The 23,798-nt window shown below is 35.3% G+C and overlaps 1 protein-coding gene across 12 annotated transcripts in view; it reads right to left on the bottom strand.

Annotated features, from left to right (window-relative positions):
- The window catches only part of PIEZO2 (piezo type mechanosensitive ion channel component 2), a 533,986-nt gene that overhangs the window by 82,621 nt on the left and 427,567 nt on the right, over positions 1-23,798 (bottom strand). For all 12 annotated transcript variants that reach the window (XM_072604214.1, XM_072604221.1, XM_072604219.1 and 9 more), the window contains 9 exons: positions 22,685-22,845; positions 20,511-20,687; positions 19,767-19,892; positions 18,051-18,251; positions 12,307-12,511; positions 12,059-12,160; positions 10,214-10,379; positions 4,918-5,161; positions 1,928-2,024 (listed from right to left, as the gene is read on the bottom strand). In XM_072604214.1, the coding sequence (XP_072460315.1) occupies positions 1,928-2,024; positions 4,918-5,161; positions 10,214-10,379; positions 12,059-12,160; positions 12,307-12,511; positions 18,051-18,251; positions 19,767-19,892; positions 20,511-20,687; positions 22,685-22,845 (1,479 nt within the window). The remainder of the gene's footprint in view (positions 1-1,927; positions 2,025-4,917; positions 5,162-10,213; positions 10,380-12,058; positions 12,161-12,306; positions 12,512-18,050; positions 18,252-19,766; positions 19,893-20,510; positions 20,688-22,684; positions 22,846-23,798) is intronic.

Genomic DNA, 23,798 nt, shown 5'->3' with positions numbered 1-23,798 from the left:
AAAGTCTGTGTTAGAATGAACACACCTAAAGTCTTTTTTTTTGGCAATATTTATGCCATAGACTCAGTTACACTTGGGAAATCACAACAGAGCAAATAAACAATACTCTCTGTCTAGGAAGGAACTGTGGTATGAATGGTAATACCGGTAAGTTGCTCATATTTTAATCATAACCTACAAATCCCTTATCCCTCAATAATTTATCGGTGGATTTTCTGAATCTGAAGACATGGATCATTCTCTTTCCCTTTTATGATGGTCAAATTGTGCTGGAACAGGAGTTTCCAAACTTTTTTGATTGTGTATCCCTATCAGTAAAAAAAAAAATAGCACATGCTCATAACATGTATATATCCATATATATGTATAAATTATGTGCATGTACTATTGTACTAATAACTACATATATTACAAAACTTACCCAAAACAGAAATTAAAATAGGATAAATAGTACTTGATTCTGCAGTTTATAAGGAGCCACTGAAGTTACTGAGTCGTACAGCATATGTGTGGCATGGTAAGACCTGACATTTTAAAAAATTACTTTGGCAGCTATGTGGAAGACAGATGAGTTGGGATATCCCTGAGGGATGGAGAGTAATTAGTAGGTCATTACAATAATCTAAGTAAGAAATGATAATGCCTGAAGTCAGGTTGTATCTGTGAGTAGAGAGAAGGGAAAAGATTTAAGAGATATTGTGCTGGTAGAAATGACAATTTGGCAACTAACCAGCTCTGTGAGAATAATGATTTGATTGATGACATTGAAGATGATTCCAAAGGAGGAAGCTTTTATGATTGAAAAGATGGTGATGCTCTTGACAGAAATAGGAAATTTCCAAAGAGGGATGGTTTTGATGGAGAAAGATAATGTAATAAGAGTTGAAATGGGTAATACAATTCATCCATGCTTCTTCATACTGTGCAACTTTGATTAATCAGTCTGGATCCAGAATACATCTTCCAAGGGGTACCTCCCACAGTGATCTGGGGGCTACATGTTGTACATAGTGGAGGTGGCATTCTCAATGATACACATGCAACTGTTTCTGTGGGGACCTGGCTGGCTGTTAGGTAATAACTACCCCAAGAGGCTGACTGGTTTAGAAGAGGGAAGTTGGGAACCTGAACATGGGAAGGAAGAAGGGCACAGATGAAGGTAGGCATAGCTGTGATGGAAAGAAGACCTAGGCTTGGCTAGCACAGGGAGCATGGGATGGGATGGAATATGCCCTATCTTCCCACTCTCTGATAGATTGAATAAGGATTCCTTGGGGCCATGCCTCTGTTCTAGAATATTGTTCTAGAGCATTGTTGTCTAACCCCAAAAGAATGAAAGCCACTAAGTAGGGTGAGAAGGGGAAAGATAGTGCCTGTTTAAAAGTTTTTTTAACTTTAAGTACTTTTAAAAATTCTTATTTGGTTTTCACATAAGAATCACTTCCCAATAAACTTTCTATTTTACCTTAAAAAAGTGAAAAGAAACCAATACATTGAGATTTACAAAGTAATATTTCACTCTCAAAGTTAATCATGTCTTAACAGAAAGGAAGTATGCCGTACTCTCAGTCCTCTAGGATCAACATTCTTTCTATTTCATTCAGATGTTTTCTGTGCTTTCTGACACCAATAGGGTAAGTCCTTTGGCAGCAGGGGGGCACTATGCTCCCTAAAGAGAAGTGAACTGGCCCTGGTTGGAAAAATGGAGCAGGTTAAAACTTCTGTCCTGATAAATATTAGGATTGGGCCTCTCAGTAGTCGCTGTAGTTCCAGCCTATGTGCCCTATCTCAAAAAAAAATTAGATGCTTCGCATTATTTTCAAGTTAGGCCAACAAAACTCTCAGATAAACCAATATGACATTCCTCCTATACATCTCCTACTAGCACCATAATCCCTTCTCCACCACAGTATAATTTAATACTCACGCATTTTGTAGCCTTTGACAGTACATGCCAAGCTAAAGGCTTGGATCAACCAGCAACTGTTTTTAACCAGGGACTCAATGTAACCACATGCTCCAATCTGTAAAACAAATGGGAAAAAATTTAATACACAGACTCTATACAACAGTACAAATGTTCATTGGTCAGGATACCTGGAATATTCATGAATTTGATCACAAATGATTGTGGTTCATAATAAATGTTACTAAATTAGAGGCAGATACTCCCACTCCAGTCTCTCTGTAGTAGTAAGTGGGATAATGAGTGAGGCATAGCTATTTTCTGAAAAGAAACTCCAACTCCACAGAGTGGAATAAAGGCCAAAAAGGGCCTACCATTCACAGATATCTTTTCCACCTTGGCAGGAATGAAGGTCTGTAGACTTGTTGATTGGCTACAAACAAAACAAACATTTCCCCCAAAAGAACATATTTCGTCAAACCTAGGACACTGAATTGGTTAGGCTTTTTATGGTGCAGAAAGAAAAGCCATATTTATTGCCACAGGGAAAAACAAACACATCTGTTTATTAAAAAGAAGTTATAAAATGTGCTTCTTTATGGCCCTCTACAGTCAAGGGTAATAGTCCCTTTTAAGTATTTTTTTTCATATTATTATTATTACCTTCCTGATTTTGAGTTCTAGTAAATTTAACAACTTATTATTTCCTGTTTTCATCTCATTTTTTTCCTGGTTCTATGCTAACAACTAACAACTGAATTTACAGAAACTCAGAGATGGAATGGATCTGTCATCATCTAGTTGGATGTATACACAATTAATAAACCCTCTACAACATCTCGCAATAAGATGTCACTTAGTCTCCATTTAAAGACATTTTTATAGTAGAGAATTCACTACCTCAGAAGACAATCTGATCCATTTTTGGATAGCTCTAATTGTTTGGAAATTTTTCCTCCTACAGAAATGAATTACATTCCCTAGAAATCTATATATTAGACATTGTTATTAGTTATTGGAGTCAAAATAGTGGCAGCACAACCAGCATCTTCTAGTTTCTAGGAATAAGCTCACTCTACTCAGATTTCATTTGTATAGTAGGAAATCTTGGTAGTAATGAGATATGGATGACAATATTAATTCGAAGATGTCTTAAGAGTTACTTTATCTTCTTCCAAAGAGTATATTTTTTTCACCTTGGAACGGAGGTAACACAGGGTTAGTACATAAAGATTATTCTAGTGGGGCACAAACTTTGGAAATTTTCACCATCCTTAAAAGGCTTAGACTAGAATGGGTGCAGGGGCAATCTATGTCAATGTTGTTTAAGGACTTGACAAGCTAATTACAAATAGGCACATAACCAGATGATTATTTTATTTATCACCAAGTGATAAATTTTTGTTTGTGTTGTTGTTATAGTGACCCACAGATTACACAAAAACCCCCACAAAAGTCCTGTGTGGCCTTATTCCATATATATAGAACCAGTGATGAGTTGAATGGTGGTAGGAAAAAAGTAAAAGTATATACATTATATTAGCAGGACTAATAAAATTTGGTACTTTTCCTTTTATATTCTTTCAAGATTTCCTAGAAGCATCCATGAGGCCTATGAGAGTGTCTGCTTTCTTTGCTCCTAGATTCAGCAGCACCTCAACCATCACATCACTAAGTGCCTTAAAATGCAATGATTTTCTACAGCCTTTTCCTTTTCCTGCTATTTACTGTATTTTTCTCTCATGTACTTAACCCCAACACACTTTCTTCACTAAATGAATATATTGGGGTGGTAAGAAAGTACTTAATATGCATTGTAATTATTTTTATTATTATTGAGAATAATGGAAATAATGTTTCCATGGCCTATTCATAAAATAAATTATGCAGGAAAAGTATGAACAGCTACAAAGACTTTGATCTCCTTATCACCAACATAATAAGATACATGCCAAAAACAAATCAAATGAGTTTTACAGTTAGATTGCCTAGTGAGCTTATTCCTAAGTAGTTTGGAGAAAAGGAAGCCAACAATCATCATCCCTCTAATGTACAATCAGTTATATACTGACATGTGAGTAAGCTGCTCCCTTAAAGCAATTGATTTTTGAGTTAGGGTCATTATTTGGAAAATTAACCCTTTTAGCCCATGTGAGGATCATTTCTAAGCATGTGGAGAAGTAATAACTGAATAGTATGTTTATAGCCTAAAAAATACCTTTATATCATTCCCATTACTACAAGAGAGTGACTGAATTTCCAATACACCAATAGAGATACACTTATCTTCAAATTTAAGGCTAGCATTTTACCCATCTGAATATTAAAGCATATTTATCAATCAGAAAAACCATCAAACCATATTAATGGGTATGCCTACTCTATTTCTGCTTCTGGATTTCATGTTCAAGGACAAGCTGCTTTCTATGTTTCTGTTTCTCCCTCCTTCCATACAAAAGATGATGTATAAACATCCTTACATGCTTGTCTCATACTGCTTCCATCATATAATAAGAGAAGAGAATTTAATACTCTCATAGGTCTCTAAGCAAGATCAATGTTTATAAGCCAACAAACCATAACTGCTAAATTCAGGGACTCGCTTCCATTCTAGAAGACAAGGCAATATTAATATAAATGGGCAAAATATCACTTTTTTACAAGATGAATATTTATAGCATTAGATTTAGTTGTATCAGTTGTGAATCTTTTTTAAAAGAAATACCTCAAAACTCATTTCTATAAATGCATTTCTATGTGTTTCACAACCTGGGCTGCCCTGAAAAGAATAAAAAAAGACTCTACTTATTTAATACAGAAAAAACAAGTAAGAGAAATAGTCATTGGAACACCAAATTGGCAGCATCTGAACAAACTACCACAAGATCTTGGGTTTTTCTGAGAACAATATGATGCAACAAAGGGCTTTTAATAACCACTGAATGGATTGTTTACTCTTAACATTTAAACCACAAATGTGTTATGGGCTGAACTACAATAGTGCCACTTACTGACAGTATATTTTTCATTGTAATCACAAAAACATTGTATGCAATCAGCCAGTCCCAATAGCGGAGGATGCTTTTGATGGGTTTCAATAGCAAATCTCCCCCAAATAGCAGGAAATAGAAACAGGCCACCAAATAACCCATGCAGAATATGCTGATCCTAGTGGTTCCAGTAATGAAGATAATCGTAAGAACAAACCAGAAGAGATAGCTAAAGATAACCACTTTGTACATGTCCAAGTAAGACCTGCAAAACAAAAATAGGACAATGAAAGAATAGTCAGCAACGTTCTATCACATGGCAGTAAAATATATTCAGCATTTTGTTGTGAACAAATTTTTCATCAGCTTTCATAAAACAGTCAAATTCTATGGTTTACTCAAATAACCAAAGTCCCTTCTTGTCTTCTTTTAAGTTATTTTAGTGATTGTGCAACTGAAGAACTTCTACTATTCAGATATCTTATCTGTAACAATAAATGGGTGTTTACACATCAATGTCTTCTGTGACTTCTTGTGCCTTTGCATTGCTTGTAGGCCTCTAAAAGAATGATTTAAGTTTTCTTTGATGGATAATCTGAAAATGTTAGATTATAATGTATTTCTATTGTATAAGTTCTTCTAGAAGCTAAATGTAGAGGTGGGTAATTGCTCATAGTTTTGATAAAGGCATGCAGAAAATTCACCATGGTACTTCCATTCGCCTTCAAGTGCCTGAAATCATCTTTGAAAGCCTCCTTTCCCCCTTCCCTTAACAGTATTTTATTTTTTCCTAATTACATATAAAGTACCTATATAATGTATTCAACATTCATTTTTGTAAAATTTTGAGTTCCAATTTTTTTCTCCCTCCTTGCTTTCCCTCCACCTTCCCAAGACAGCAAGAAATATAATATAGGTTATACAGGTACAATCATGTTAAATATATTTCTACATTAGTCATGTTGTGAAAGAAGAATCAGGACAAAAGGGAAAACACCAAGGCAAAGAAAAAAACAACAAAAAAGTGAAAATAGTGTGCTTCTATCTGTATTCAAACCCCACAGTTATTTCTCTGGTGGGATCAGCATTTTCTATCATGAGTCTTTTGGTATTGTATGGCTGGAAAGAGCAAAGTCTATCATATGTAGTCATCGAACAACATGGCTATTACTGTGTACAATATTCTCCTGATTCTGCTCAATTCACTCAGTATCAGTTCATGTATATTTGAAAGGTTTTTCTGAAACCCACCTGCTCATCATTTCTTATAGCACAATAGTATTCCATTGAATTCATATACCAGAACTTGTTGAGCCATTCCCCATTTGCCTCCTTTTTGCATGGTTGAGATAGTTTTGTCTAGTTCCCACTGAAAGGGTGAAAAAATCCTTTTCCATGGCAAACTGTGGAGCTGTCCTATTATGTCTTGGACTTGCTCAGTACTCACCTACTGGTTTTGGAGAGAGTCACTGGTGCTCTAAAGAACTCTCCTGAAAGGGAAATGGGTATGGGTGGGGTGGGGGGGAGGAAGTGGGAGGTGTGTTTAACCCTTACTCCATTAAATTCCTTCACACTGAATGAAGCTAATCTTCCATCTCTGGCTCCATATGGAATTTGTCTAAATTCTCTAGGTAGCACATTAACCTCTGGAACTATAAAGAGTTACCTCACATATTCTCCACCAGATTATGCAGGGCCCCATTTATAAAGAGAAATAGAGTTTGTCCATGGCTGAAAATCCTATCTTCATTTAGCTGAGGGCTTGAATTTCTATTATGAAGCAAATACCACTGGGAAATGTAACACTAAACTATTATCATCCACTAACAACACACTGAACATGCAGTCAGTCAGCATGAGTAAAGAAGAGAATAGCTTTTGAAAATGAGGGGTTTTGGGAGGAGCAAACATTTCTGCCCTCTCAGGCCTGGGGAAGGATGGAGATGGCAGAGCAAGGGAGGTCATATAATTTGTGGGTTGAGAGTGGAAAATTGATAGGGTCAGAGAATTTTATTGAGAGGTAGTTTGTCAAAATAGAGAGCTGGCTTGAAGGTAGGAAAACCTGGATTCAAGATCCATTTCTAACTTATACTGGTTCTATAACCCTAAGCAAATCACTTAATGTGTCAGTGACTTATGTAACTCTCTAAGACTGCAAGATTATGAATTGCAAAGAAGATGCCAACTTGCAATGGTAGACAGCAATGTTCCCTCTAATTTTTGCCTTTTATAGCTATGTGTTTTCTACTGCTCTGAGCAGAACATTTTTATAAGACCTAACAACTGCTTGGGACTTTTAAAAGATCACATGACCAATACAAGGCAAGTGATAAAACAATTAGAACAGTAGAGCATCAGGAAAGCAAAAACAGCTGTGTAAATAATGACTTAAAACCAGCAGTGTTTCTAAAAGGATATTTCAGCTGCCCAGAAGCAATTAAGTATAAGTGGAAGCAAGGGCTATCATGTACATATACAGCTTAGACAGTACATTAGGACAGGGAGTTTTCTTATCTGAGAGTTCCCTAAATCAGTGAAATCAAAGGTCCAGTGCCAAACTCTATCCTCTGTTTGGCTTTTATACCCTTCACAATCTGATCTTTTCCTACCTTTCTGGTCTCTTTAAACTTTAGGAGTCTCTACATACTCTACAATCTTTGATCTGTTGACACTTTCATCCTTGCTGTTCCTTACATATTTCCAGACATCATTTCCTAAATCCACACCTTATTAGTGGCTCTCCTCCATGCCTTGAATGTTCTCCTCTACCATATATCTTCTCTGGCATCCTTCAAGACTCAGCTCAAATTTTACTTCCTCTGAGAAATCTTCCTATGAGTTTTCTCCTCCAATTCAATCCCCTCACCCCTAGTGCCTCCTCTGAGGTTACCTTCCATTTATATGATACATATCATGTATGTATATTAGTTGCTTTCATGTTTTCCTCCTATTAGAACTTGAGAATGACAGCATGGACTTTTTTTCTTGTTCATTTTTGTATTCCTAATACTGAGCATATTTTTATTCTTGTTCAGTTATTTCAGTCATGTCCAACTCTTACTGACCTCATTTGGGGTTTGCCATTTCCTCTCTAAGCTTGTTTTGCAGATGAAGAAACAGAGGCTTGCTCAGAGTCACACAGCTAGTAAGTGTCCGAGATTGAGTTGAGTCTGACTCCACGCCCAGTGCTCATCCATTAAACCACCTAGCTGTCCCACTTAACACACAGTAACTACTTAATAAATGTTTGTCGATTTGAAAAATAATTTATTTTGAAGAGTGCCATGAAAAGTAGCTTTAAGTGTGTGCATGATTTTACTCTTTTGACTTTAATTGTCAGGTGCCATTCATTGAAAAATAGGTGCACAGAAATAGAAAAAGACAAAGACCTTTCATTTTATAGTACATATCTGTGTTTAGTAGTTGTTGTACAAGGCTAGGTATAAGCATCAGTTCACTTATGTGTAATATATATTCTATGTAGTCTAAATTCTTGAGGAATGACTACAGATAATTCTTTAATTGTGGAATATACACACACACGTGTGTGTATATATTCTTTCTTTGAAGAAAAAATGTCAAGTCTAGATTTAAATCTATAAATACGCCCTAGCAATTTTTATTTCCATTGTTTCTCTGTCAGTTTCTTTTGAGGTAGAGTGCTTTCAGTAAGGTACATGAACATTCTTGCTCATGGGTCTACCACCTGAAATCAGCTTTTTCCATAAAAATATATTTCTGTAGCAATTACACATTTACACTATGTCTAAAAATTAACAAATATTTTCTTCACAGCTACCCCATAAGATAGGTAGGGGTAAGTATTATTTTTGCCATACTATATAGAAGGAAACTGGCACACAGAGAGAAAAAGACTTGCCCTAGGAGGACTTTTAACTTGCAAACTAGTTCAGAGTTTTCTTTAGGGTTGTTGTGACTAAAAAATACATTCACAGTTCCAAGTTCCAAGTCCATTATACACCAAGAATGCTCTGATTCTAGATGAAATGATTCCAATTAAAGGAATTTTGCCCAGATAATGGCTTCTCTGCTCAACAGAGGAAATAGTCTTATCAAAAAGTATCATGAGGTAGTGTGATCATACATCCTTCCTCTAACAAAACTAGTAGTAGAGAGTCAGCCTAACTATTGTCTTCTCATGTAGAATTGTCACTCTTATTTTGCAAATGGAAAAGTGATACCAAAAGAAATTAAGAAACTAGATGAAGATTATAGATGAATCAAGGCAGAGGCAGAACTACAATGAACAGGTTTATCTATTAAGTAACATTTTGCCTTATTGAGGTATATCTGTCCCACATCATGTATGAATCTGGGTGAGTTATTTCTCTCTCCTTTACTCAGTTTTCTCTCCTATAAGATGTGAGTAGCTAGGTTGCACAGTGGATAGAGCTCTGGGCCTGGAGTCAGGAAGACCTGAGTTCAAATTCAACCTCAGACACTTATTAACTGTGTGATCCTGGGCAAGTCACTTAACACCAATTTGCCTCAGTTTCCTCATTTATAAAATGAGCTGGAGAAGGCAGTGGCAAACCACTCAATCATCTTTGCCAGGAAAACCCCAAATAAGGTCAGAAAGAGTCAAACCAAACTGAAACTATCTTGAAGAGCTTTTGTGCAGACCTAGTTAGCTAATATATGAAGAGTACCTACTAATTAGCAATGTGCTGGCAATTATTTAACAACTGGGTCTCTCCCCCAAAATGTACCATTGGTGCACTTTTAAATTTGCATTACTAACATCTCTATCACTTTCTTAAGTCTAGACAAAAAATTACACAACCAAGCCCTGATTTATAGTTTGTCAATTTCCATACTGTAAATTCTCATACTGAAAATTTTAAAATGGCCTCATGTGAGCCAGTTTAAGGTGTTTGAAATCACGTTGTTGAGTTGCTTTTCAGTCATGTCTAATTCTCTGTGACTCCATTTGGGATTTTCTTGGCCAAGAAACTAGAGTGGTTTGCCATTTTCTTCTCTGTCTCATTTTGAAGATGAAGAAACTGAGGCAAGCAGGGTTAAGTGACTTGCCCTGGGTCACAAAGCTAGTAAATGTCTGAGACTGGATTTGAACTCAGGAAAACGAGTCGTCCTGACTCTAGGCCTGGTACTCTATCCACTTTACCACCTAACTGCCTCTGTTTGTAATCATCAGGCATATTAAAAACCACAGTGAATTCTATTCGGCTTCAATGTAAAGTTTATCTTACACTATTGCAAACATCACAGTTTTAGGAAAGAAGATAGTAAAAATCATACCCCAAGTTACTTCCCAAAGAATTAAAAGTAATTTTACCGGCAGTGAATGAAATCTGGCACAGGGTTATGTTGGCTAAAAGATGCTGCATCAAGGCTCATACAGATTTCCACATTATCCCCAGCCATGATGCGTACTGCAGCTTTGTTTTCATCCTCAAAAGTTTGCCGTTGTAAGGAGGCACACAGCAGCAGCATGAAGTCATCTGGCAAAATAGCATTTTAAGAGTGAAAGTGTAAGTTATTCATTTGTATTAATGAACAGCGGCACTGTACCTAGTCAGGAAAGACAGCAGTCTTTACTCAGTACATGCAATCCCTAGTTTGTAAAGTGACTCTACTCAACAACTGCCTGCTTAGAATTCAGCAAATATCTTTCTGTAAAAACATGGGATAGGCAGGTTCCCAAGCCATGGCTCTTTAGGTTTAGTCTTAATAATAAGATTATGTTTAAATGGATCTGGGATCACATACATTTGATCTTCTCTCCAAGGATACAAATCACAACCCATTCATGACTTCATGGTTCACTAGATGTGGACCAAGTCATATGAGAATAAAAGATAATAAATGTGGCTAGAGTTGGGAGAGGACTTAAATGTTGCCTAGTGTAATTTCCAATTCTACAGTTAAGGAAACTTAGACCCAGAGAAATGATATGACTTGCCCAAATTCACACAGATAGCAAAGTGACAGATTTGGTTTGGAATTAAAGATCCACTAATTAGAAACCTAGCAGTCTTTTCACTTCATCAAATCACATTCTTTAACTACCTTCTAACTACATCCAAAACCAGTTGGAACATATTTTATATAGTAAAAAGCATTCTACCTTCAAATTATTGTGGCTAGGAAGCTATCTCTTATGGCAGAATAATTATTTAGTTTGGAAACTTTTTATATTTGTATAAGAGAAAAGTACAATTCTAGGTCAATAAATCTCAGACCATTCTAAATAAGGGTCCGGGAAAAAAATGACTATTTTGGGGATAAGGTTAACAAAGGGCTTGAAACTAGTGCATGTAATAGGTCATATTTAGGTTCATATATGTGATTTTATATTAGAAGCTTTCTGCATTAATTAGGACTTTAACAATAACACAAGGAACTACTGATTAAACATTAACTAAACATATTATGCACACTTTAAGAAATGTTTATATATTCTCCACATACACATCTAAGTATATGTCCATATTCATATGTATATTTATCTATATAATTTCCCCCTTTTTTGATTAATTTGTAAGACCATTCTATGAATAACATCCTTTCCTTATTACCTTTCTACTTCAGATATCTTTTGTTTGTTAGTATCAGCTATAAGAGACTGAAAATTTGGTTGAGATGTTAAAAGGCATAACCATATTAACTGAATGGAAATGTTAACATAACGGTTTAGACTCAGTAAATCAGGTTCATTTTCAGCAACACTAGCAGTTTACTCACATAATTCTGTTCTACAAAGCTTAAACCGAGATTAATTTTATACACACACACACACACACACACACACACACACACACACACACAAGAATTAGGAGGTCTTCTAAAGAGTAAGGAAAAAAAGGACTAATTATGCAAGTGATCAAACATTTTAAAGATTCTAAAGATTTTGTTTTTCTTTTTTTGACAAAACATTAGATTTGATAGAAACCATGATCTTTTAGAAACATTCATTGAATAAAACCGAAAAGAATGATTTTAATTTTAGAACTTTTTTCTTGGAGATCCCAGACCCACCAAACAGATCTGTCAGTACAATGGATAAAGTTACTAATGCAGAGTTAATTAAAGGCTATGTTTCCTGTTGTAGAATAAATGGATAGTATAAAACTGAAACCTAGCAATTCAGGTCATATGGCTCTAGGGCTAAAATACTTACAGACAAGAAAAACTGGGTTGGGGCGTACAATGAAATCTGGAAAATATAACCACTTTATGATGTTGTTGTCAAATCTGGCACCATTATATCTCCATGGATAATCTACAAAGAAGTTTGGGAGGAGAGTAGGGAAGGAAGCAAGAAAGAAAAAGCACTACAATGAATATGTTGCAATTATCCAATTTTCTACTCAAGAATCATCAAGAGTTTATCATCAAAGCAAATAACTTCAGGAAGGAATTCCTCACCTCTACAAGGAGCAGGTGGAATGCCAATACACACGAAGTACTGGAATGTGATGATGCATGCCAGAAAGCAGCAGTACTTTGGCCAGATCTCTGCAATAGCTTTTCTTCTTCGCCGATATAATACGGCAATTAACCAACAGGCATGAATCATAGCATAAAAATCCATTCTCTGGCCAATTACATTAACTGACATTAGGAAACAGGTCTGTAAAAGGATGAGGAACAAAAGGACATATAAGGTGAAAGGTATCATATGGGTGCTTTGCAGAAGGCTACTCAGAATTGGGTGGCAGTAGGTGGCAATTATTTGCATTACTGAGTACCCTGTAATGTACTGTACTGCATTCTCACTTTTCTCTGTCTCATAGGAAATCTCTGACTTTCTGTAAGACTCTCAGTTCAAATGTCACTTGGAGAAAGTCTTTTGTATTCCTACTTTGCCACTTCTCATCCCCTCCACTGCCCCTTTATAAGTATCTTCCATCTAATCTGAATTTATATTGTATCTTGCATGAACATATATGTTGTATCCCCCATTATAGTGTAAACTCCTAAAAGGCAGAGATGAATTTTGCTTTTTCTTTGTGTCCATGATGCTTAGCACAAGAACCAATTTATATTAATTGCTTTAAAATGATTAGTCTTTGAGCTTTGATTGAAGCACAGGGATTTTGCCCCAGAGTGCCAAAATTTAGGGTACATGAGATATTACCAATGAAAAAACTCCCTAAAAAATAGAATTGGCCAAATGGAAAAGGAAGCACAAAAGCTCACTGAAGAAAATAATTCCTAAAATATTAGAATTGAACAAATGGAAATGAATAGCTCTATAAAACATCAATATACAATAAAGCAAAATCAAAAAAGGTAAAAAACTTGAAGGAAATGTGAAATTTCTCATTGGAAAAACAACTGACCTAGAAAATAGATCCAGGATAAATAATTGAAGAATTAATGGACTACCTGAAAGCCATGATGAAAAAAAGGCTTGGACAGCATATTTTGAGAAATTATCAAAAAAAAAAAACTGACTTGATATGTTAGAACCAGAGGGTAAAATAGAAATTGAAAATAACCACTGATTACCACTTGAAAGAGATCCCAAAATTGCATGTTATTGGTTTTTTCACAAAACTAGCTTCTAGTTTTATCCATTAGTTTAATGGTTTTCTTACTTTCAATTTTATTAATTTCCCCTTTGATTCCAATTTGATGTTTAATTGGGGATTTTTAATTTGTTCTTTTTCTAGGTTTTTTAGTTGCATGACCAGTTGGTTGTTCTTCTTTTTCTCTATTTTATTGATGTAAGCAATTAGAGATATAAAGGTCTCCCTAAGTATCTCTTTGGCTGTATCTCATAAATTTTGGTATATTGTCTCATTGTTGTCATTTTACTTAATGAAATTATTGACTGTGTGTATGATTTATTCTTTGACTCACTTGTTTTTATTAGGATTAGATTATTTAATCTCCAATTAGTTTACAATCTTTCTTCCCATTGTTCATTAGTGAATGTAGTTTTTTTTGTATTATGATATGAAAAAGATGCATTTATTATCTCTGCTTTTGTGCTTGCTGCAAAATTTATTTTTGTTTAATTGATTGTGAGGATTTTGTGTCCTAATGCAAGGTCATTTTTTGTACAGTTGCCATGTACAGCTGAGAAAAAGTTATATCCCTTTCTATTTCCATTCAATTTTCTTCAGAGATCTGTCATATCTACTTTTCCAAATTTTATTCACCTCCTTAACTTCTCCCTTGTTAATTATGGTTAGATTCATCTCATTCTGTAAGAAGAAAGTTGAGGTCCCCTGCTAGTACAGTTTTGTTATCTATTTTCTCCTGTAACTTATACAACTTCTTCAAAAATTTAGATGCCATACCATTTGGTACATGTATGTTTGCTATTGATATGACTTCATTGTCTATGGTACCTTTCAGCAAGATAGAGTTTCCTTCTTTATCTCCTAAATAGATCTATTTTTGCTTTGTCTACTGTCATGATCACTATCACTGCTTTCTTTGGTGCAGCTGAAGCATAATAGGTTGTGCTCCAGCTCCTTACTTGCACCCTATGTGTATCTCTCTGCTTCAAATGTATTTCTTATAAACAACATACTGTAGAATTCAGGTTTTTAGTCCATTCATCTAGCTGCTTCAGTTTTATGGATGAGTTCATCCCATTCACATTTATAGTTATGATAACTAACTGTATATTTTCCTCCATTTATGTTTTTGCTTGTTTATTCCCCCCCCTCTCTCATACCCCCCCCTTTCTTCCCTTATTTCTGATCACCTCTTCCCCAATATACTCTCCCTTTTATCAATCTCTCCCCCCACTTCTATTAGCTCTCTCCCTTTTTACTTCCTTAAAGGGTAAGACAGATTTCTATACCCAATTGAGTGAATACGTTATTCACTCTTTGAGCCAATTTTGATGAGAGTAAGATTTAAGCTTTGCCTATCACCCCATCCCTATCTCCCCCTCCATTATAATTAGAGCTTTCATGCCTCCTTTATGCAGAACAATTTATCCCATTCAATCTCCCCCCTCCTTCTTCTGGTACAATTTTCTTTTTCAACTTTTTATTTATTTTTTGGTATCATCCCATGAAGGTCACCTTGTATCCATACCTTCTGTCTTAATAAGATCCTTCTACTTGCTTTTATAATAATAAAGTTTTTAAGAGTTACAGATATTATCTTGCCATACAGAAATATAAACAATTTAGTCTTATTGGAATTCTTACATTTTCTCTTTCTTGTTTCTTTTTTTTTAATCTTTTTATGTTTCCTTGAGTCTTGTATTTGGAGGTCAACTTTTTTTATTCTGCTCTGGTCTTTTAACTTGAAATGTTGAAAGTCTTCTATTTAGTTAAACATCCATTTTGTTACCCTAAAACATCATATTCAGTTTTTCTGGGTAGGTAATTCTTGATTTTAATTCTAACTCTTTTCCCTTCTGGTATATCATATTCCAAGCCCTCCAGTTCTTTAATGTGGAAGCTGACAAATTCTGTGTAATGCTGATTGGAGCTCCATAATATTTTAATCATTTCTTTTTGGTCACTTGAAATACTTTCTCCTTAATCTGCGAGCTCTGGAATTTCACTACGATGTTCCTGAGGTTTCATTTTGGGATCTCTTTCAGGTGGTGATCAGTGGATTCTTTCAATTTCTCTTTTGCCCTCTGGTTCTAACATATCAGGACAGTTTTATTTGATAATTTCTTGAAAGATGTTGTCCAAGCCCTTTTTTCATCATGGCTTTCAGGTAGCCCATTAATTCTTATATGATCTGTAGTGTACCTATTTTCTAGGTCAGTTGTTTTTCCAATGAGAAATTTCACATTTCCTTCAAATTTTTTAACTCTTTTTGCTCTACTGTGTATTGATGTTTTATGGAGCTATTGGTTTCCATTTGTTCAATTCTAATTTTTTAGGAATTATTTTCTTCAGTAAGCTTTTGTACTTCCTTTTCCATTTGGCCAATTCTATTTTTAGAGAGGTTTTTTCCTTGGTAATTTATTGTATATCTTTCCCTATGCTACTGAATCTTTCTGCATGATTCTTTTGCATTACTCTCATTTCCTTTCCCAATTTTTCTTTTACCTCTCTAATTTGTTTTTCAAAATCCTTTTTAAGCTCTTCCTTTTGGGCCTGAGAGCAAATTTCATTTTTTTTGAGGCTTCATATGTATCCATTTTGAAGCTCCTGTCCTCTTCTAAGTTTATGCCTTGAATCCTCCCTATCACCATAGTAATAGATATCACCATTGTAATAAAAAGAGTCAAACTTTTTTTTTGCTCACTTTTTCTGCCTTTTTTGTGAACTGTGTGCTTTTATGTAAGACTTGGGTTCTGGTCTTACCCTTTCCCAAGCTTTTTGTGCTGGGGCTCTCTGTCTTACTGCTCTCTTTCACTTGGCTTTGGGGCTTAGCTCATTGCTTTCACTGGAGGGTAGGCTTCTCTTGTGGCTTGTGCTAGGGGAATGGGGCTTCTCTATTGGCCTACTCTGGGTGTGGGGTTAAGCTGCTGGCCTGCTCCAGGGCTGAGGGCCTTCCTGCTGGGTTGCTATGGCAACAGACTCTTTCTGGTGGCTAACCATGGAGGATGGATCTTGCTGGGGTCTACCCCAGAGGTAGCATCCTGTGTCTAGCTGTGGAAACGGGTGCTCTGGTGGTAGGTCCCAGGGTTGAGGTCTTGCTGTTGCTTAATAATTGGGTCAAGGGCTAGATGGTGGCTTGCTCTGGAGGTACGGTTACTGGGAATGGGGCCTTGCTGTGCTACACAGACTGCTCCCTTGTTTAGGGGGCTGCTATTTCATAGTGGGGAAGGCGTCACTGGTAGATTGCCTTTAACTTGGAACCTTGCTGCAGATCCCCCACTGTGAGGCTGACTCCTGTTGCTGCTCTTGGACCTGGCTCTCCTGCCCCTAACCCCCAGCTCCAGTGAGACAGACCTTTCTTTCAGGGCTGGTAAGCTGCTCCTCTGCTCCTAGATCAATTCAGAGGTGGTTTTCTAGTTGTCTGGAGGGGAATTTGGGAGGGCCTCAGAGGGTTCCATCCTTACTCTGCCATCTTGGCACAAGAAGTTCTCTCTCAGTTAATTTGAATGCACATTCATTCCTGCTTGCACTGGCTGCCTTTTTGTGCTGTTTGCCAAGGGGGGCAAAATTGTTAGTTAAAACTCTGTTTAGTCAAATTGGGAAAATTTATGGAGATACCATTCATGGTGTTACTACCGAATAATCTTAATACTTGTTAGATGAAGATGTGTGAATGGTGTTTTCCTTCTTTCAGTTTTCCTTTTCATTTTCCTCCACACATTAATTATGAGTATAGAAAATGTATCTCTGTACAACAGGGCAATTGCCAATGTCTTCAACCAAAAGCAAGGATAGTTTGTGCACTGACATGAAGAATTAAATCTAGAAAGATTTTGTTTTGGCAAAAGGTGTTATTTTCAGATAATCTCTTTGAAGCTTAAATTCATGAATTTTTAAGTTCTTTGAAGAAAATAGTTGTTGATTTTTTCCCCTTTATATTTACAAAGTCTAGCACAGTGATTTGCATATATAGTAGGTGTTTATTAAATATTTGTTGAATTGAATTGAAACTGATTAAAGAGAGGCAAGTGAATATGCAATTACATTTCTACAGTAAAATGAACTTGCTGGGAGTGTGGTGTAGTATTTAGCTCAGTGAATAAAGAGGGCTAAAAAAAATCACTTGTATTCATTCAGAAGTGGACTGCTCTCGGTCTGGCCCTCCTGGTGCTCCTAACCTAATATCTTTAGAGAACCTTAAGTATCTGGAAAATGGGACTTAGAAAGCATATAAATGTTATAATGGTGTACCAGAGCATAAAAGGTCAAGGGTAGAACTGAATCAAGTGGTGCTAACAAGTCCTTATGAAATGCCTGTTACTGTATTGTACTGTGTTGTTTCATGTTGGGTTGCATTATAATATTTGCATTATATCATATGATATGATACTATATTATATTCAGTGCTATGCTAGGAACCACGTAGAATATAAAAGGATAAAAGCTGTTGCTGCCCTTGGGAAGCTTAGAATCTGCTTAAAAAGTGTCTTAACCCAGAGTTGATGAGTTAAGAATCTCATTCTAGGCAGTGAAACCATATACGCACACAGAAGCTAGAAATGTGAATTTTCGTAGTTATGACAGAATACAACTTAGCAGGTAGTACCAAAAATAAAAGTTTGGTTTTAGGGACCTTACCTCCAACCCAAACTTGTAGAAAAAGTAGTTTATGAAATACTTGGCACAACTGACGAGTCCGTTGTCCAGATGCAGTCTTGTAATGTCATGGAAAATGGTTTTAGACACAGGTGCTGTTAAGTTATTTCTACATCTATAATATTCCTGATGGCGGTAAATTGTTACTTCAAAGGCCAGAATAGCTAGCATCAGTAGATTATTCTACAAAGTGAGAAAAGAAATGTTATAAAAGGAGGACAAAATTTAATACCTTGATAATCTTGAAGATATCTAGAAAATAGCAAATATTTCATTCTATCTGAAGAAAAAAATGCCCTAGGTTTGGTTATATTCTGGTTATATAATAATAAATATGACAATATTTATAATAATAGCCAATATTTACATAATGCTTAATGATTTGTGAATCACTTTATATACCTTATCCATTTGATCCTGGTACTAGATTATCCACTTTTACAAATAGGGAAACAGATCCAGAAAAGTTCAGTAACTTGCCTCTGGTCACACAGTTTAATAAGTACTAAGGGTGGGATTTGAAATCAAGTCTTTTTTACTTCAAAACCAATGATTTTTTCCCTAGAGCACACTGCTTATACATAATAAGACAGACTACAAAAGTGGCATAGCATGACATATTATGAAAAGATAAATTTATTTCCTGTGCTTTATTACAACTAAAATTTAATTATTCTCTCCAAGTAGATGAGGACAATTCCTATAATGCAAGCCATTAGATAGAACTTTGAGGGAGAATAAAACTATTTCTGGTCCCTCCCCACACCTACAAAGTCAAAACGATGGAACATATTACAGAAGGCATTTTATGTATATGTATATATACATATATATATTAAATATTATGTATATATATTTAATTTATGTATATACACACACACTACCATTTTGGGGTCAATATTGTCTGGAACTAAAAGTTTCAAAAGCTACATTTCAAACAGAGTATATACTGTCAAGCTTATTAACATGACAGCACAAAAGGTGAGGGAAATCCACTATTTGCAAGGGAAAGTTTGTTAATTCTTCAAACAGAGCTAGTGATAGCTGAGAGGGATGAAGTTTATTATTTACAGAGAACAGACTAAATCTACAATCAGAGATGATTTTCACAGAACATGGTCCTTTAGCATGGTCTGCTGTGAAAACAACAGTTAGAAGATACAGTGCTAAAGAAATAGGGGCTCAAATTATTTAAATTCATGAAATTATTTAAAAACCTTTATATACACACTGAAGTCTAAGTGCTATAGAATTCTTCCCTTTTTAACGTGTATTGTAAACACACAGTTGGTTAAGGAGAAAAATGTTTATGTTGTCTAAAGTACAAAAAAATTCCACAATACTTAAAATGTGTATTATTTTATATATGCATGTTAATTTTTTCATGACTGATTCTGAGTCTGATGAATAAGGTTACTTTTTAAGCTTTGAAATCAAAGTAAGATAAAGCATACACTTTTCGGTAAGTCAAACCTGAGTTTATATAGAACATATTGATTATTTGACGCAAAGGTAACCAAAGCGGCAAATGGTAATCCATGGTTATCAGCTAAGTTGCACTGAGATATTAACATATATGCTACAAACATATTAAACAAACAGTAATATTTCAAGTTTCATACCAAAAAATTTTAAAAAAAAAAGGAGAAAAAGTTTTAACAATGGTGTAAATCAAATCAAGGAAGTTAAAGCAGTTACCCTGAGGTATACAAGCAACGGTGAAGATTTTCTCAGTCCAACCCACTCTGATGGATCAATGGGACCACTGTACAGCATGGATGTGTTCAAATATGTTAAATTTATATTTGTTTGATTTTCATTTGGCTGAAATGAAGAAGGCATACCATCTCTTAGTGTTAGGAAAAACAGTTAATGACAAGTAGGGAAGGAGAGCAGATATATTTCCATCATTAATTTATATCATTCATCTATGAGAAGATATCTTAATAAGATTACAATGTAAGGCAGATACAAGCACTGAAGATAGGATTAGGCTATATGTAATCTAGGAATTCAGCACTTCTGAAGCTGTGGGACATGACCCTATATGGGATTGTGAAAAACTTGGCAACAAGTAAAAGGTTTCTGAATGTTCAATGACCAAAGTTAATTAAAAATCAAGTGTGTAATGAATCTAACGTATTTCTGGCAATGCTTGCCCATGTTGCATCAGGCAACTTCACCGCAGCCTGGGTTCTGAACACAAAGCATGTGTGAAAAAGGATTGCTAGTAGAAAAACTTTAAGAAGCCCTGGTAGGTGAGGGACTCCAAGAAACAAAAGTATAATTCTCTTATAGCTCCCACAAATTAAGAGTTGTCTTGAAAATATGGAGTGCTGAATTTTCTTAGAAATGTTTCACCAACCTTCCCCTAAAATACGGTTTCCCCCAATGTAAATTTCTCCCAAAATATAGTTAAGATTTCCCATCAAGGTGGCTCACCCAGGTACAATTAACAGAAAATTTGGCAGGATCAATGGTGGTAAGCTGGTATAACATCTTGCAGACAATAATCACACATGTCCAGACTGTGCAGATGCTTGAAGCCAGACGGCGTAGTTGGGCATATGGCAGAGCAAAAGCCCAAGAAATCAAAAATACATAGTTGAAGAGAGACACCTAAGAACATAAAATGAGAAGATGGATAGAAAGAGGGAAAGATATTGTAGAAGATATAGGGGAAAATGGAGACATTTTTCATGCTCTGTTTGTGAAATTCAAAGATTTACACATCATCATATCTTGTTCATCAGGTGAACACCCATACAAAGTTAGTCAAGAGTTAGTTACAATATTAAATCATCTTTCAAGTACCCAGTCTTGAGAACAGAGCACCAAGTGCCATGATGCCAGTAATGCTGCACATTAATTTAATCACTGACAAAGGATTTATTAAATACCTTCTACAGTCTAATCCTTTAGAGGGGCACAATAGAGAGCTGAATGAATATTCACTGCTCATCTCATCAGGAGACCACTGAAAACACAAATCCAGTGGAACTGGTGGGTTTGTCAAACTATCTCTAAATGATGTTTTTCTCTTTTCTAGAACTTGGCCCCTAGTTCTTGTTTTTAGAGTATGTATATCTGAGAGTATAAGTTGGGGTAAGAGATTATGGTTAACGTAGTTTTGTTTGATATACATTAGGATTGCTTAAATCTGACATTTGATGTGACCAAAAGTACTGGGTCCATTTTTTAACATCCAGAAAATAGAAAACTCAGCAATTTACTTTAGTCTGATATAAAAACAATTTTTTTAATGTCAAGAGAATCTTTATTCATTGTATGATTCTGCCAGTTTTGTTCCAGTTCTCATATCACTTGTAGACAAATCCCTTTTTTAAAAGATTCATACAGACAATGCTACAAGCCAATTTTACTTTGTCAACTGAAAATTTTTTATGTTTAATACAAATATTTCCTGTCTATCCTAAGTTTAAAACAAAGATTAAGGACACAATAAGATTCTACCTAATTTTATGTTTCATATAGTATCTGGAATATTGTTAGGACTCAAAAAAAGGCTCATTTATAACAATGAAGTTATGTTACAGTAGGTAATTGACTTACTCTTTTCTAAGCCATTGATAAAAATGCTGAAAATCACAGAAACCACACTAGAAATTTTTCTTCAGGTCTGCAATGCTCCACGAATTTTTAGGTCTGGTCATTCAACTAGTTTTAATCAGCATAATTTGCTGATTAAGCATAGTCACAGTAAAAAGTGGAGAACCATGATAATAATAGTAATAAAAGCTTAAATTTAGATAGCATCTTTTAGTCTACCAAGTCCTTACCTCACAACATTGGCATATAGCATAGTATAGATCACTCCTATTTGCAGATGAGGCAACTAATGATCAGAGATATAAAGTGATTTGCCCATAAGCACATGCCTAGCCAGAATTGGAATGAGGAAAACTAAGGTGTTCTGAACTCCTTGTCCAGAACTCTTCCTTCATACTAAGAAAAATGATGAAAGAATTCATGGAGCAGCCCAATGTCAATGCACTCCCAAAAAAGTAAGTAGTTGGTGTAAAAAGAAAAAATTAACATGTTCCAACAATACTGATCATTGTTTTTTAAGTAGGAAGATAATGAATACAAATACTGTGGGAGACCATGATAAACAGGAATACCATATTTCACTGCATAATGATTGCAATGTTTTTTGTTTCCAGTCTAAAGATTGGTTTACAAACTTTCATCGCATAATTGTCACATGGTATAATTCTGTTCATGATGTTGCTTAAAAGGTAAATAGAGCAGCAATATATTCACCAGTGGCATATGGATATGCATTTATCTTTCACAGATTGTGAGCTGTGAACCTAGAATTCTCAGAGCACATACACTGTCAGTATTCGGTTTTAATGTATATTCACAAGTATTCCATTCATCCTAATCCTGCACCAAAGACAGTTTAGTAATAAATGATTTATAAGTAACACCAGCACATTTTTTAAAAGCTTCACGTAATGGTCACCTCCTACTTTTTTTGCAAAAGAATTTGGTATAAATCTGCAAAAATTATGTGGCGAAATACGCCAATGTGGAGGACACATGAGAACATTAGTATCCAAACTCAATGTGAGAATCGAATGTGCACTTACCTCTTTTACTGTAACCCAGATGATGTATGATGAAACAATTTTGATGATGTGCAATTCCAAAATCCACCACATGAAAACCTGTAGCTTGTGAAAGTACTCCAGGAACTTTAAGAATAGTACTGTGAGACGGTCAATTACTAGATGCCATTTGTTTCTTAAATCTGCAAAACAGTAAATTGACCTGAATGAAGAAATCTTTGATTTATATGTTAGAGTTCTATAGTTAGTGACCCATAGCCTAACTTTTACAATGAAAAGATGAGTAGAAAATGAGTAGTGACAGATTCTTTGGCTTTACTCACTTACAGGCTTTCAACACTTACCATATGGCAGCCCCTATGTTAGGTGCTGAAATAGTCCCTGACTTCAAGGGGCTTTGATTGTGTTGGAGAAGAAGGAAAGAATATGCATGTTACAAATAAAATAAAATACATACAAAGTAATTTCTAGAGAGAATGTACTAGCAACCCAGTGGGGAAGTAGCACTTCAATTAATATTTGAAGGAAATAAGAGATTCTAAGAGGCAGAGGAGGAAGCGCCTTCCAAATATGGAGATAGAAGATTTTGAATGAAGAATTAAAAAAAACAGTTAAGCTTGAACATAAAATGGGTAAGGAAGGTAATATGGAATAGACTGGACCAGAAAGATAGAGCCAGATGTCTAAAAACTTTAAACGACAATATGAGGAGTTCATATTTGATTCTAGTCATCTATTGTAATCAATAACACAAAGCGAATGCCATATTTTTCCTACTTAACTCTAAGTACCATAACTGTTTGGTCTCCTAGATTCATAAATATAAAGATTGCCATATTGTTGTAGGAGATTAAAGCAATTTAGGAAGAATTGCCTGAGAGAATGTGGCATAATGAAGTTATAAATCTGTCCATTAAATCAGTATTGTATAGAGTTTTGACTTAATTTCCTTTCAAACACCATCTGAGAAATGGGAGTCTTAGAGGAGCACTTACAAAGAAAGTTCACTCGACATCATACCAGAAGAGCAAATATTTTGTGTTACTACAGTCCTCTTTATACGCTGCTCTTGTTCAGTCGCTTTTCAGTTGTGTTTGACTCTGTGACCCCATTTGGGGTTTTCTTGGCAAAGATG

The sequence above is a fragment of the Notamacropus eugenii genome, chromosome 4 (genome assembly GCF_028372415.1).
Source record: "Notamacropus eugenii isolate mMacEug1 chromosome 4, mMacEug1.pri_v2, whole genome shotgun sequence".
In the NCBI taxonomy this organism is placed as follows: domain Eukaryota; kingdom Metazoa; phylum Chordata; class Mammalia; order Diprotodontia; family Macropodidae; genus Notamacropus; species Notamacropus eugenii.
The sequence above is the reverse complement of the archived record's forward strand: the minus strand, read 5'-3'. Positions and strand labels throughout refer to the sequence as shown.